This window comes from Grus americana, chromosome 6, assembly GCF_028858705.1.
Source record: "Grus americana isolate bGruAme1 chromosome 6, bGruAme1.mat, whole genome shotgun sequence".
NCBI classification, from domain to species: Eukaryota; Metazoa; Chordata; class Aves; order Gruiformes; family Gruidae; genus Grus; species Grus americana.
The window spans coordinates 2961165-2976289 of record NC_072857.1 but is presented as its reverse complement, the minus strand read 5'-3'; the positions used below and the strand labels follow the sequence as shown (position 1 = coordinate 2976289).

The window sequence follows — 15125 nt, the reverse complement described above, 5'->3', positions numbered from 1 at the left end:
TCCAGGAGGTCAGTTTCTGTAGAAGGGTCTTAAAGCCAAAAACATTACTCAAGAATTACATCCAAAGGATCAGTTTCTGAAAGGCAAGTTTGAAATAGGTAGTTACTTCCCACAGGTGTTTTGTGGGAGTGAAAAATCTGTTGCAGGATCTGTAGCTCTGCCTCAGTTACTTAACCTGATTTAGTTCAATGCTATGTGTTAGGAGGCCAAAACATTGTATTCTTTACATCTTAGAGCAACTTTAACAAGGATTAGATGAAGATTGCTTACTATGCTAAGATGATGGGATGTGAAGAAAAAAAATTGCAGAGCACACTGGGTGATACTTGTTGAACAAGTGGTGCTCGGGTCTCTTAGAGCTTTGATGTAGGTACCCCTGTTCTGGCTTACAGTTAAAGTGCTTCTGGTTATCATTTTTCAAGATTAATTTGCATCCTGCTTATGCTGGTTTCATCTTTCATTGCTTCAGTAATGAAGTTAAATTTAAGAACTGGGAGATGTTTTCCTAAAATAAAATATTATAAGAATGCGGATTTTTCTGTGTAAGGCAGCTGCCCCTTTCCCTTAAATGTAAATAACACTAAAGTGTTACAGAGGTGAATAGTGTTTTGATTCAGAAAGTGCTTATTTAAGGAAGTTTGTGGCAGAAAAGATCTTATGTGTATATGAAGCATTGTAATTGATTCTTATAACACAGGCTCCCCCTTGAAGGCAAGGTGTGTAAGGAGAAATCCCTCTTTGCAGATGAAATTTCTATGGGACTTCCTGCGTAGTATTGCCTGCTGAACTTCAGAGATTATGATATGTGTTGAAGCTTCTTGTCCTGCTTTTGGGCTACAGAAAATTTTCAGCTGATGCTGAGTAGCTCTGTCCTGAGCTTTGTGTTAGAAATGTCAAGATAAAAACAACTCTTGCAGGTTGTTGGAGCCTGGGAAAGAAAGAAATTTGGCTGCCTGGCAGATGCTTTCCCCACGTGGGGTTATAATGCTTTCAAATCCCACTTGGGGCTACTACACAATTCACTTAGAGTTTACGTGACTTACCTCTGAAATACAAAAGGATGCCGGTGGGAATGCCTTCCTTGCCAAGGAGAGGGCTCCAGACATCCCTCCTGGGTGTTTTGATAACGTGTTTTCAGCAAGGAATACAGGGACTCTGCATCCATGTTACTGGTGGTACTTGCAAAAACAAGCAAGCAGTGTCAAAATTTAACTTTTCTGTGTACAGAGTAGACTGGTTTTTCTTCATTAACATATTTCTTATTAAAAAAAATGGGAGCAAAGGGCAAACAAGACTTGAGATTATTTTAAAGCAATATTCACAGTGGTGGGATGATGTTTTGTGTATTACCTACACACACAATCTATCAACTGTTACATACAGATAGGGTATGCTGGTGAGTATGTGTGTTTGATTAACCAGGTTAATGTCCATTCTAGGTAGAACAAATGCAAAATTATTTTTTTAAATGTTTTATATATGACCAGAGGTCATAAGCACAGAAGGATGATTTTTTCTTCTTTCTTTTAAAAACAGTTCAATGTTTTTCTAATTCTGCTGTAGATAGAATGCTAGAATGGTTTGGGTTGGAAGGGACCTCAATGCCCATGTAGTTCCAACCCCCTGCCATGGGCAGCGCCACCCTCTGCTGGACCAGGCTGGAGTTAACACTTACATAGTAGCAGTGGTTACAGTTAGGATATCTCTATTTTTCTGCAACATATTGTTTCTTTTTCTGCTTATCCTAATGCAGGGAGAAGATTTAACAGAGTTTGACATGTTGCAAAACTGCAAATTTAAGTTGTTCAGTTGTTTGTTTTTCAAATTATGGGAAAGATGAAATGCTGTCCAACTTCCTGTTTTAAGTAATACTAGAGATACTATTTTTTTTTACGAAATAAAGGTTTTTAAGGTGACATGAGCATGTTAAACTAATATACTAGTTAGTCAATGATGGTTTTTTGCATTTATTTAGAGTCTGATTTCCATATAAAAAGCTCAACATAAAAAGGAAAATTATCATTTAATTACCTGTGTTTACTATCTTCTCCTACTGAAGTAACTTACCTAAAAAGTAAACGTCTTTGTTTCTGGGCTGTAATAAACAGGGACAGTCATTATCCTTTTTTAGCATGAAGTAAACATTTTTGGGGGAAAATTAAGAAACTATTTACCTCAGAATATATTCTGTCTACAGTAAAATATCTTCTAGGGGGATCAACATTAAACTGCAAACAATCATATGTTAATAATGGCTAGCCAATAAGAAACTTCTTTTTTTAGGGAAAAAAAATAGTCAAAGTGATTCCCAAATTATGGTCTGCAGACTGTAGTAAGTTATTTATATCCTGTGCTTGTATTTGTTTCAAACTGTTATCTGGATTTCATGAAAAATTGATGAAGTTGTAGGCTGTTGTATGAAAGTTTCTGAGAGATGATGATGATACTGGGTCAAAAAAGTTGGAAACTATATATTTAACTTAGGAACACCAACTGGTGGCTTAAGCACTTCGATTTAGATCAATATTTTTTCCTCACTTTACTCTCTTGTGCTAGAAAAGAATCAAGTTTATTTAGAAGGTGTCCAAGAGATGTGAATGTGCGGTGACTTCCTCCCTGCATCACCACACCACCCCATCTCAATTGCACCTTTTGAATTTTCTCTTTCAGCTTGTAACACTTCAGGAAGCTAAATTGCTGCTAAATGAGGATGACTACCTTATTAAGGCTGTATATGACTACTGGGTGAGAAAGCGTAAGAATTGCAGAGGGCCATCTCTCATCCCCCAAATCAAACAAGAGAAGAGGGATGGCTCCACCAACAATGACCCTTATGTTGCCTTCCGGAGGAGAACTGAGAAGATGCAGACGAGAAAGGTAACTTGTCAGACTTTACTGTTTTAAATTTGTCACTTTAAATCCCGCACTAATAGGAGTCATTTTGATTCCTATCCGGCATCATGCAGGATCTGTCCTGTGGTATCCACAGTTACTGATCTGATTGTCTCTATTAATAGTTGCAGTATTGGATGACCCAGCTAAGTCTCACACCTGCTGAATGATGTGGTCAGTGTGGAATCCATTAGCTCTCTATAGACAATTTACAGTCTGCCCATTTTCTGGAAAGCTGAAAGTCAAAGGGCGATTTATAGGTATTGGCATGTAAACAAGCAGCAGTGGGACTCACTAGGCTGCAAGCTTTGTCTTCTGTGAAAAGGGGGAAAATTACATTCTATTTGCTACAGAGTAAATAGTTCAGGTTTTGTATTTGTAGCATGAATTGATTTGAACTAGGAAATTTTGTAATTTTACTCTTTACATCAACTTTGTACACATATGTACGCAACCTTACTGTGTGCAGAATCAAGGTGGACGAAGTGTCTTAGGAACCGAGTCCTGAATTCCTTGTTCTGATGCACTTCCACTGAGTTGATATGGAATCTGAGCAGAGAAAGCATGGGTGGGAAATGACTGAAAAGCTCTTTTTCAGCTTACACTTAAGTTAGGTTTTGGTTGGGTTTTTGTGGCTTTGTTTACCATCTAGGTTATGCTTTAGGAAAAGCTGCTTCTGAGTGTACTTGGGTTCTCACCTGCAGCGGCATTATGTAACTCTTTTTTGCTATTTATGCCTCACAGGTTTTGCTTTTGACTTAAAATTTGTTTAATCTTTCAATAGAATCGAAAGAATGATGAAGCGTCTTATGAGAAGATGTTGAAATTAAGAAGAGAGTTTAGCAGAGCCATAACAATTTTGGAGATGATTAAGAGAAGAGAGAAAACAAAGCGCGAGCTATTGCATTTAACGTTAGAAGTTGTTGAGAAAAGGTAAAATTGCAAATTATATCTAAGAGGTCACTTATAACACTGAGGTTTTAACTTCCATCAAATAAGTTTGAAAATACCTCCTGTAATTTGTTTCTGTATGGATGCTAGTCTTCTGCGCACATGCGTGGGTGAAGACTTATACAGCACCATAAACTTTAGAAGCTAAACTAGAAGGATTTTATGCAGACCATTTGCCTCTTTTGTCTCAAATGCTTCCCAGTGGAAATGCAGTATTATATTTTTAATCCTGTTTTTTGAGGTACCATTTGGGTGATTATGGAGGTGAAATCCTCAATGAAGTGAAGCTTAATAGACCTGAAAAAGAGATGAGCACAGCTTCGTCTGCTCTTCATAATGGAAATCATCACAAAGTTCAAGAATGTAAAGTTAAGGTAAGCTTTCTTCTGCTGCGAGTCTCTTGTTACCGGTGTCACCGTTCTTTTGGATACGCCCCGCAGATGTTTGCGTTGGAAAACTGAGTAGGAGGCTGCCATACTTGAAGGTAGGAGACCAGGAGACTGCTATGCTTGCTTCCAGTTTAATGTTTGTTGTCTTTGCCACTTGAGTTCTGAAACAATTGACTGGCATCGCTGTTTGTTTCTTTAAACAGCAGCATTGTAGTAGTCTTTGTTTTCCTTCTCAGTTCTGTCTCTGTCCATGTAAGGCAATGTGTTCAGTGAACATCAGGACTTCCTGATGGTGAGATTGCAAAGTATAGTGAATTTTTTCCTTCTGCCTTCAAAGGGACACTAGAGCACTGAATTTTTCGGATAGTGTTGTCTGTGAATACTGTGGCCCTCAGTGCAAAGATAGTCCTGAGAATACAGGATTTTACTGAATCACAGCTAGAATGCCAAAGGATTCCAGAAACTATTCTGAACTGTTTAAGTGATCTTCGATTAGTAACGTTTCCAGGCACAAGAATGCAACTGTTATCTTGTTGACAGCTGAAAAAAGTTGCTAGCAACTAATGTTTTTAAAAAACACTTACTGGAATTTGTAGTAGCATGTTACTACCACGGCCTGTATGCTTCTGTAGTAATACTGAGTAGGCATTTTTATATCTGCCACTGCTCGGCCCTCAATATTAGTAAGCAGTAAACATAGGAAGGTGGAAGAACGAATGGCTAAATTTGGGAACCTTTAGTTTCTGCAAAGGGATGGAAGGCTGCTCTGAGAGAATGAGCGCAGAAGGATGTAAGCCTTGAGTTGCTGTGTGTCACACACGAGTTATTTTGTCTTTCTAAAACTAGCAAAGTTGTGGAATGCTATACTTAATGCTACTTTAACAAAATCTTCCTTTACATAAACCCAATGGATCTAGTTTTATTTTATAATTGACCTTGTTAGTGACATCTGGAAAAGTAGTAATAGAAGAATAACCCATAGTTAGAAATGCTAATCTTTAATGGCTCTCTTCTTTTTTTTTTTTTTTTTTTTTTTCCCCTTGTCTAATGAGGAAACATATTCCACTCAAAAAACCCCAAACAAAACCAAACACAAACAAACAAAAAAAATCAAAGGGGACTGGGGACTCTTCTGTCTTCTTCAGGTCTAGTACTGAATTAGAACGTAATGTTTAGTGTACTCATTACATCTTCCTATGAGGACAGTTTTTACATCTGTGCAGAAGAGAAATAAAATACTTTTTTCAGGAGGATCCTAGTTAACCATGACTATGACTGTATTTGTTGGCTCTGGTGATATGTGGTTCCAATAGAATGAAATTAAAGGTAGCAGTATAGTCATAAACAGCAGTGCTGACAAATGTATCCATCTTGGGCTAGTGTTTTTTAAATGAATACTTAAGAATAAGGTTTGGGGTTGGTTTTTTTGCAGTTAATGTGGGCATTAATTGCAAAACTAACTGCTTTCAATCTTAGAATAATTATATTATTACTAATGATTGTTCTGCTTGTCTTGGTTCTGCTTCTTCATATCATGTTTTGATAATTGTTACTTAAGCCATAAGTACTTTTGTCCATTTTAGGAGGTATCTTTGCTTTAGAACACAAATACTAGATGGTAATGTTTTTAAAACAAACAGACAAAAACTCCAAACAAACAAAAAACAAGTTTCCACTACAAGCCATTTTAATGTCATTATAGTTAAGCTCACTGAACTGAGTACAGTATAGAAAAAGGATAAGACCTGATGTTCCACTGTTAATGTGACAGGAAAAAAAATGCATCCAACTTTGAATTAAGATTGGTTTTGAGAAATAACCTGAACTCCTAAATGATATAAAATGCTTGGATGTAAGGCTGGTGAGCTGAAGCTCTTTGGAAATTTGTATTTATCACCCACGACACCTAGTGGTCACTGAATTTCATACACATCTCTTGCCTTGGCTCTGTGCAGGAATTCTGTTATGCCTTGTGTTTCTCATCACCAGTTATGAAGCTGAGCTCTGTTACTGGAGTTAGTTTCAGTCAGACACTTATTGATGAGTGGTAACTTGGGGTAAATTTGAACACTCTCGGAACTGCACTGGCTTTTACTTGTAATTGAGAATTTTGCAAGTGAAGTAATTTTCCTTTTAGTTTAAAAGCTTTGAAGTTTAATAGCATTTGTGTTCAAGTAAACAGTTTAATATTGATGGAGTTGCTTACTGCAGAGAGTTTGTTAGCAAAATTTTAAATAGCAAAAACAAACCACATCTTTTCAAAAAGGTGGGCTGAGAAACATGAAACAAATTAGAATTTTTTTCTTTGCAACATATCTGAGGAGTGCAGAAAATTGGAAGTGCTTGCCATCGAAAACTGAGATTTCAGAAAATAGTTGGAATAGGATTTCCAATTACAATATACTGAGTATACAGCAAAGCAAGGAACCTCTTAAGTAGTCATACGGCTTGAAAGCTTTCAGTTTGTTTATTAATAAATACCTGTAAAGACAATCAGAGCTAAAGTTCTGGGGTTTTTAATGTTTTGAATACATTTTTCATTATATGACTGAAATAGTGCAGATGCTACCTGTTGAGAGGCTTTGGAAGATAAGCAGTCATGTCTTTAAGGCATGAGAAGAGGAAATGTTAACTACTTTTTTTAAAAAAAAAACTCTTTGTTTTCACAAACAGCATCCTCATCATTCATCTCTAAAGGAGGAGGTGTCAGATGTTGTACGTCAAAAGAAGAAGTATCTAAAGAAGCCTAAAATAGAGTGTGTAGTAACTCCTCAGCAGCCCTCTGCTGAGCCCTTGCCTGTTATCAGCAAGAGCGATATTAAACAGTATGACTTCCATAGCTCAGATGAAGATGAGTTCCCACAGGTAATACTCTGTTAAAAAACTTCAGCATACAGAAGGTAGAAATTTTAGTTGCCTGTGACTTGGCCAGTCTAGCTTGAAACAGAGAATAACTCTGTTGGACAATGAATACGTAGAGAAGATAGCTGCATAAACCATGAGTTTCTTTTCTTTTTCTAAGTTACGCTTCAGAGGAGATTACGTTTAATGTATACATGTGGCAGTTGATATTATATAAAAATAAACTTGTATAATAAATAAATAAAATTGTATTAGATAAATGTGGCAGAAGAATGACTTTGCATTCTGGTCTAGGTACCCTCGCCAGCATCAGAAGCAGAAGAAGAAAATGATCCTGATGGACCTTGTGCTTTCAGGAGAAGAGCAGGATGCCAGTATTATGCTGTAAGACTATCTGCTGTTGGCTTTCGTGTGGCGGGTTTTGTTTTCTGTTGGTTTTTTTTTTGTTTTTAAACCTAGATTGGCATATGGCTAATGTAATATTTCTTCTGTTCCCACTTTGAACACTAAAGCTTTGATGATTTGGTGAATCCAAAGAAAGTTGTTCTCAGTTTTCACGAGAATTTTTCTCATTGTACTGTTCCGCTGTGATTGCCTGATGGTAATAAAATGTGTTGCCTGCAGACCAATTCAGCCCCTGTTAAGAAGGGAGAGGTTTTTTTGTCCCCTTCAGTTTTCTTAGCCTGTCCTTTCTTCCCAGGTTGTAGAGCTCGTTAGAGTTAGATATTAGTTGTCCCAGTTCTCAGACCTGCTTAGAGATCCTACTGGGGCATTGAGTCTGCTGTTGAACCACAGGGGTTTAATCTGTTGAGGATTTTTTTCACATAGTTAAATAAAAAATTTTCTTTGAAATCAGTGCAAACTGGAGATATGTTGAAAAACATTAGGCTGCAACTGCAAGAATGTGCAGAGTACAGAGACCAATTATAGATGTCCTGTCGTTATCATCTTGGAACCACTGACAGTGAAATTTTTTTACCAAGCGTGTGCTTATAGATGGGGAGCTTTAGGCTGCAGAGGACCCAGAAGAGCAACACAACACTATAATGGGCCTGGTTTTCCTTTGCTTGCTTGCCATGGGAAGAATGGTTACATGACTAATTGTGTAATTGCATAGCCTTTAAAGCCACTTATCAAGAAGTCATTTAGTTACAAGGTAGCTGTTTCAGAAGCCCAAGCATCCCCCAGAATACTCAAATTATAGCATGGGCATCTCCCACAAGTTGTACTGGAAGTCCTTTGCACAGGTCAGATGTGTGATGGCACCTGCTCCTGTGCTGGCTTTGCAGTGTCCTGCTGTGTTGTAGTCATTTCCAGAATACCACAGACAACTCCATCTTTCCAAGCATATGTCATTGGTTTTAGCTAATCTTCTCCTTTTAGAGATTTATTAGGGGGTTAGTTAAGATACGCTTGTCTCTGTCGCCTGTTTTTGCGTGGCCTCTTAACTTTTTTTTTTACCTATTGATTTCTAATCTAGTCACCTTTTCTGCTTAGCTCCAGAGGGTTAGCTGAAGCTTCTCTCTTGCTTAGAATTTATCCTACTTTTTTTTTTTCTTAAACTCTTGAGTTAACTCCTTTGCCAAAAGAAGTTGCGATAACCTGCTTGTAAACAGCAACAGAAAAGTAACAGAAAAGAATGAAAATACAAGTTTTCAGTTATTTAACAGCCTTATTGTTAGCCTTTCAGGTTTTTTAACTACTAAAGCCATTTGAGTTTTGGTTAACTCTTAACATAAATTGGATCTACAGCACTACTGTTGCTGTAGGTTTAACCTGATCACAAAAATTGATTATTTTAATGAATATTTATTAACCTGTCATATAAGGCATTTCAGACAGCAGGCAGCGTTTTTGCTTGTAAAGATTTTTGCAGTTTTGAGTTCATAATAATAATGAAGGTATTCACAGAGTAATAAAAATGCCCTTAAGGTAAGCTGATACAGAAAATAGACTGTCAAGATCTGGTAATTGAATGCTGTGTATTGCAACAAAGGCCATTCAGATCAGCGGTTGTTTTCTTTGGCAGTACGTGGTTCATGAGTAAAATGAAACTGCACATTTAGGAACCCCTTTTGAAATTGCCTACATACTTAGGTTGCAAGCTGTCTGAGTTGGGAATTGGTGTCACTTTGCTTTGTACAGCTGGTGATTCAGCAGGATCTTTGAGAAACAAACAGGCCTTCTTGGTGTTTCCTTTGTCACTATAAGTAGTAAAAGTGTTCTGTAGTGTGATACTTAGCACTGGAGCTGTGCATATAGTTTTGAGGTATTTCTATCAATTATTTTTCATAAATTCATTTTTACAGACAAAAGCTTTTATGCTAGTGACTCTTCCTAGCGGGATTAGACAAATTCATGAGAAGGACAGGCCCTCAGCTGATTACAAAATGTGGTCAAGGTGCAGCCTTGCCTGCAGGAAGTCCCTTGGCCTCTAAGAGCCTGAAGCTCAGAGGCTGTAACAGGAAAAGAATTGCTTCCGGTATTTTTTATTTTGTGAAGAATCACCAAAAGAGCCATTATCAGACAGGAGGTACTGGACTAGATGGATCTGTGTCTGAGTAGGACAGTTTTATGTGCTTCTTGGTAGAGTGAATTAATGCTGGCTTGTTCTATCTTTTGGTTGTGGTGCCTAATTTTATGACTAATTAAGGAAAGAGGATTTTCTGCTTCATGAATTCGTGGGGGTTTTTTTAAAAAAAATCTTCCAAGTTCTCTTATGGTCTGAGCATATTAATGGAGTGATTGTTCTGTGGGCATTTTCAGTATTTTCTATACTGTAGGCAGCGCATGATAGTCACTTAGCAGTAACCTAATCAAAGTATACGCTCTAAATGAGTGCAAAATCTCTTTTTCTTTTTTATTTACAGCCTCGTTTGGACCAAACTAATTCTTCATATGAAAACTCAGAATTGGCAGAATTGGACAAACTGAGGTTCAGGCATTGCCTTACAACCCTTACAATTCCAAGAAGATGTATAGGATTTGCAAGAAGACGAATTGGCAGGGGTGGAAGGTACAGCTGCATTATTTTTTCTCTTTGTTCCCCTTCAAAGGATAAAAGTATTAGATGGTTAAACTAAGGTCTTTTTTTTTTATCCTCTTTCATCAGGGTTATAATGGACCGAATATCCACAGAACACGATCCTGTCTTGAGGCAGATTGACCCAGAAATGCTGAACAGTTTTTCAAGCTCTTCCCAGACTTTAGACTTTTCTTCTAATTTTTCACGGACCAATGCTTCCAATAAACATTGTGAAAACAGACTGTCCCTTTCTGAAATACTAAGCAATATCAGATCATGTCGACTGCAGTGTTTTCAGCCAAGGCTACTAAATCCACAGGACAGTGATAGCGAAGAATGTACCTCACGGAAACCAGGGCAGACTGTGAATAATAAGAGAGTCTCTGCAGCATCTGTAGCTTTATTGAACACCAGCAAGAATGGCATATCAGGTAGGCAAGGATTTGAATTCTTCTGGAACTTAAAATACTAAGTTCTAGTGGCTTTTACTTGTGATTGGACTGATAATGTCTTCAACAGTGATGTACACCTAAAGCAAAGATACAAGCTAATTATTTTGTATTTCTTAGAATATATGAAAATTTCCAGAAACAGTCCTCTTCCTCCTGCTTTTGTTAGTTTCAGTAGAATCTTCATAAAGTGCTGGACTTAAATGTGCATTGAAGGAACTTTGCTTGTATTTAAGAATTGCTTAGGTGTGATTGAGTCTTAAAGACTTTAATTGGCCTAGCCTTGTTTAAGGAGAGAAGAATGCTCTTTATAAATGCAAAAGAAAAGCAGTTGGTTTTTTGGAGAGGGGTTGGGGTGTCATTTTTGTTGTCACGGTTTTTCTTTTTAAATCTTGCTGGAATATCTCAGAAAACCAATAGTAAGTTAGTAAGCATACTGAGCAACGATGAAAAAGTCTGAAAACAGCGCTTTCTGTTGGTATCTGTCATAGTAAAAAATCTGACACTGGAAGCTTCCAGTGACGCACCTTCTCTGATTTTTCAGAAAATCATCAGCCATTGACTAGCATGGTAGGAAATTGCCTTTTCCTGTAAATGTTGTCTCTAACTCTCATAGCAAATGCAGCCATCTCTTACGGTTCAGCTCCAGATGAGCAAGGCAGCCGTTCACATATAAACATGTTTATATTTAAAAAAAAAACAACCAACAGTTTCTTGTAATATCTTCACAAGAATATAAAATACATGCAACATTTCTGGTCTTTTGTAGACCCTTTGTTAGCAATTTGGGTATAGAAGCACTAAAGCTGGAATAAAAAGCCACCAAAAGAAAAAATTGCTTTAAGCTTACATTAGCAGTCTTTACATCACTTGCCTGGTGTATTAGGAGGTGTAATTGCTTAAGTTTTACCATTGTCACTTTTTTATAATCGTAAAAGGATGTATGAGTCTTTAAAAAGCTGAACAATTGGAGATGTACCAAAAGAGATCTACTACCAAGCATCAACAAACATCTGAGTGTTTTCCTACTTTGTTGAGTGTATATACAGAATTAGGTACTGTGAAACAGGATAATTAGGTAATAGGCTGATTCTAAATTCCATAATTAACTTTATATGGATGTGGAATGATCTGTCTCGTTTTGAAGTCAGTTGTGGGATTGGGTATTTAATCTTCAATAACATAACTTTAGAATTCATGTGTAGAAAATAAATTTCTTGAAGACTGTTTTCTGTATGGTTCTAAGAGACTGAGCATTAGCTTATTGAGTAACATCAGTGTAGTACTAATGTAAGCACAGAATATCTGTTGTAATAACTTATTCTTCAGTATAGTCATTGCAACCTTTATATTATTCTCTCTCTCTCATGAAAAGATTTGCACAAGAATATTTTTTCCATTGTATGAAGAGAACAGACGTAATGTGCTATGGTCATATTTTGTATAATCTTTTTTTTGTAAGGAACTGGAAGGGCTGGAGAGTTGCACCTGTAGCAGAAAGGGGCAGTTTTGTGTGATGGGATTATTGATAAGCATCAAGAGATGTCTTGTTAAAGCAAATGCAGAAAATAGAAAGGAATTTGTTCAGATTTAAGGATGTGAAACGTGCACCATAAGCTGTAAGGAACAACGAAGAATTTGCTGGTAGCTCTTTATGTAACAAGAACAAGTGATACTGCAAGATTTCTGTTTGCATGAATAAAGTATGATGACACCAAGGTAAGGAAAGTTGCTAAAAAGATACAGGTTAAGTTAGTTATTTTTTTCTGTAGAATTTTTCATGATAATTAATAAATATCAATTGATTATTTAAGGATTAGTTAGATGTAAAACTTTGAGGCTTTGAATTCTGCTCTAGGGAGACTTTTTTTTTTTTACTCTGAGAGTGGAGTCTACCTAAAAAAGGAGAATATTTTGGGATGAAAGCTGATATATCTGATTTTAATAGTATATGAACAAATGTGTGAAGGAAAAAGATTGAAGAGATTTGTGAAATCTCCATACCTGGCTTTAGTATAAATCAGTTGCAGCAGTGGAAGAGAATTCCAGTAGTTACAGGAAAGACACCACATCATAAGAAATCAAAAATGAAAACAGCATTTAAGCAATATATTCAAGGAAGGGGGGCCTGTATCTTGGTATGGAACTGTGTATGCATAAGAAGAAAATGTCAGCCCTTCTTGATGCGGGTAATACCATCAGCAACAATAAAAACCCGAAATTGTTGGTGCTACTTGGCAAATTAATGACAGACCCGATGTACATGTGTGGACTAGCACTCGTGTACTTTGGGATTTGCACTCTTAGGGAAAGAGAACTAAAGGAAAGAATAGAGGAATATACACTTTAATGATGGGAGAGACAATAGAGACATATAAAAAAATGCATAAAACCAAATCTGATGGATCTAAGCCACTTTGTAGAGGAATAGTAATTAACTTCTGTTACATAATTGTAGAAATCATCTGAGGAATACGTTTAGATTAGAATAGAGATAACTCAGTAGTTGAAGTACATTATGCAGGGAAACTTATGGTTATGGAAGACCTTTTTCTTTCCAGATCTAAATTACAAAACAGATCCTGTAATTCTGGTAAGGGATCAGATGCAATAGACACCAGAATTCTTCACCAAATAACTGAGCCAGCAAGAGGCACTGTTGTTAGATTTTCTCATTTGTAAATAGTGAGTAAATTTTAAAAGGGCTGGTCAAAGTCTGTGCATTAAATGAGCACGGCTACTATCGCTGTGTTCATTAAAGTAATTCTGTTTGGGAGATGATTGTTGAAATCAGCTGACTTTATACCACACTTACCTGTAAGCATAAAGTTGCCTCTAGAGGAAACAATGACAGTAGTTAAACTAATCGGTTTTGTGTTTTTCTTTTAGTTTAGAGAAGACGTGGAGTTGCTTACTGTGGTTTTTGGTGCACAAGAATATTTAAAGTTACCACTACCTTATATTTTTCATTTGTTTTAATAAAGCAATTCTTACTCTGGTATTTCCTCAAGTGCTGCGCATTGTACAAACAGAAAGACAGACTTACTTTAAAAATGTGTGAGTAGTCTTTTCTTGAATGTAGCAAATCAGTGCATGAATAAAGAACCTCTATTTCAAGCTAAATTACTCTCTTGCTCATCTCCTAAGAACTGCAAATTTGAGGAACTTTACGAGACAAGGTCACTGAACCAATCTGATCCCTTTGATCAATTGTGTAAACTTCTCATAGTCTTACAGACAATGTCTGGAAAAGTAAGTTGGTCTTTTTGCCAGAGACCTCTCCAGAAGAATTCTCTGTTTAATCAAAAACGAGATAAACTGATGAGCTAGGGATACAACTGATGGTCAGGAGAGATGATGGAGGAAGGAAGTTACTAGGACTTTGTAGATGGTAATAATTCCCACAGCAAAGTAATACTTAACCTGCTTGCTGAATTCCTAGGATGCAACTCGGCTTATTTTTGGGACTAAAGAAGTTGGCTTTAGGCAAAACCTTCAGCAGTTTGCAGTGCAGTCAGTATGTTGCATTTGGCTTTCAGTCTGCTTCAGCTGTCAGTTCCAGGGACCCCCTCAGATAGTTGTCTGTTTAGTTATCATGTCCCTAGGTACAAAAGACCACCGCAGATAGTGGCTTTCTCAGTTTAAGAATTTTGCTTATGGAGCAAGCTCTTACCTTTTAGAGGTTTGTTTTTTTCTTTTCCAGAATTAAATAGCATGTAGAAGTAATTAGATTAATGAAATACCACTTTTGGGGCAGCCTGAAATGTGATCTTTGATTAAAGCCTTCAGATCTCAAGAGAAGTGACATAATAATCCAAACCAAAGCTGTCAAGGAGGAGAGGAGCCTGGAAGACTTTTTCCTGCTCTGTTGTAGTATTTCAATATACAGTCAGGCTATGGTAAAATCAAAAATCCTGATATTTAGCAGTGGAAGCTAAAAGTCTGTTAAATAGAACCTTTTATAAGAACTATAGAATGCTTGCTCTTAGCTATGACCTTAAAGGCTACCATGGGATGTTTGAAGAGGTTTGCGATTTTGTTCTCCGGGACCCTCCAGTTGTTTGATTTGGAAGAAGCAAATGATATTAAATGTGCTAATGACCATCTGCTGTATTTTATAACAAGGCTAACATCTGAGTTCAGTCTGACCACTGAATAAATATCTGGTGATAGGTAGTGAGCCGAGTGGAACTTAAACATGTAAAGGCAGAGTAAGCAATTTTTACTTTACTAGGGTAATCTTCCCTGTACCTTGTAACAGAGGGTTTCACAACTTGATGGTCTGTGTTAAACCGAGAAGGAAGGGAGATTGAAAACACAGAATTGATATGTGGGCTGAATTAGATGATCCTGTGATATAGAGACTGCTTTCTGTATTATGTCTTTACAGTCCATAGAAGAATGCAAGTGTGAGTGTAGATGAATACCCCTTTACTGCAGACAAATAATAGCTAATTACAGCTCAATGCAATTTACGGGGTTTTTTGTGCTGTACAAGCTTGTTCTAAAACACTCTTTTTAAAAGAAAAGGCAAGTTCTGGAATTTGTTACCTCAGA

At 36.9% G+C, this 15125-nt stretch overlaps 1 protein-coding gene across 1 annotated transcript in view; it reads left to right on the top strand.

Annotated features, from left to right (window-relative positions):
- Positions 1-15125, top strand: part of EPC2 (enhancer of polycomb homolog 2) — a 47681-nt gene that overhangs the window by 25564 nt on the left and 6992 nt on the right. Inside the window, exons 4-10 of the mRNA XM_054830085.1 lie at positions 2671-2877; positions 3677-3825; positions 4085-4217; positions 6906-7097; positions 7389-7478; positions 9965-10110; positions 10207-10550. Coding sequence (XP_054686060.1) covers positions 2671-2877; positions 3677-3825; positions 4085-4217; positions 6906-7097; positions 7389-7478; positions 9965-10110; positions 10207-10550 — 1261 coding nt within the window. The remainder of the gene's footprint in view (positions 1-2670; positions 2878-3676; positions 3826-4084; positions 4218-6905; positions 7098-7388; positions 7479-9964; positions 10111-10206; positions 10551-15125) is intronic.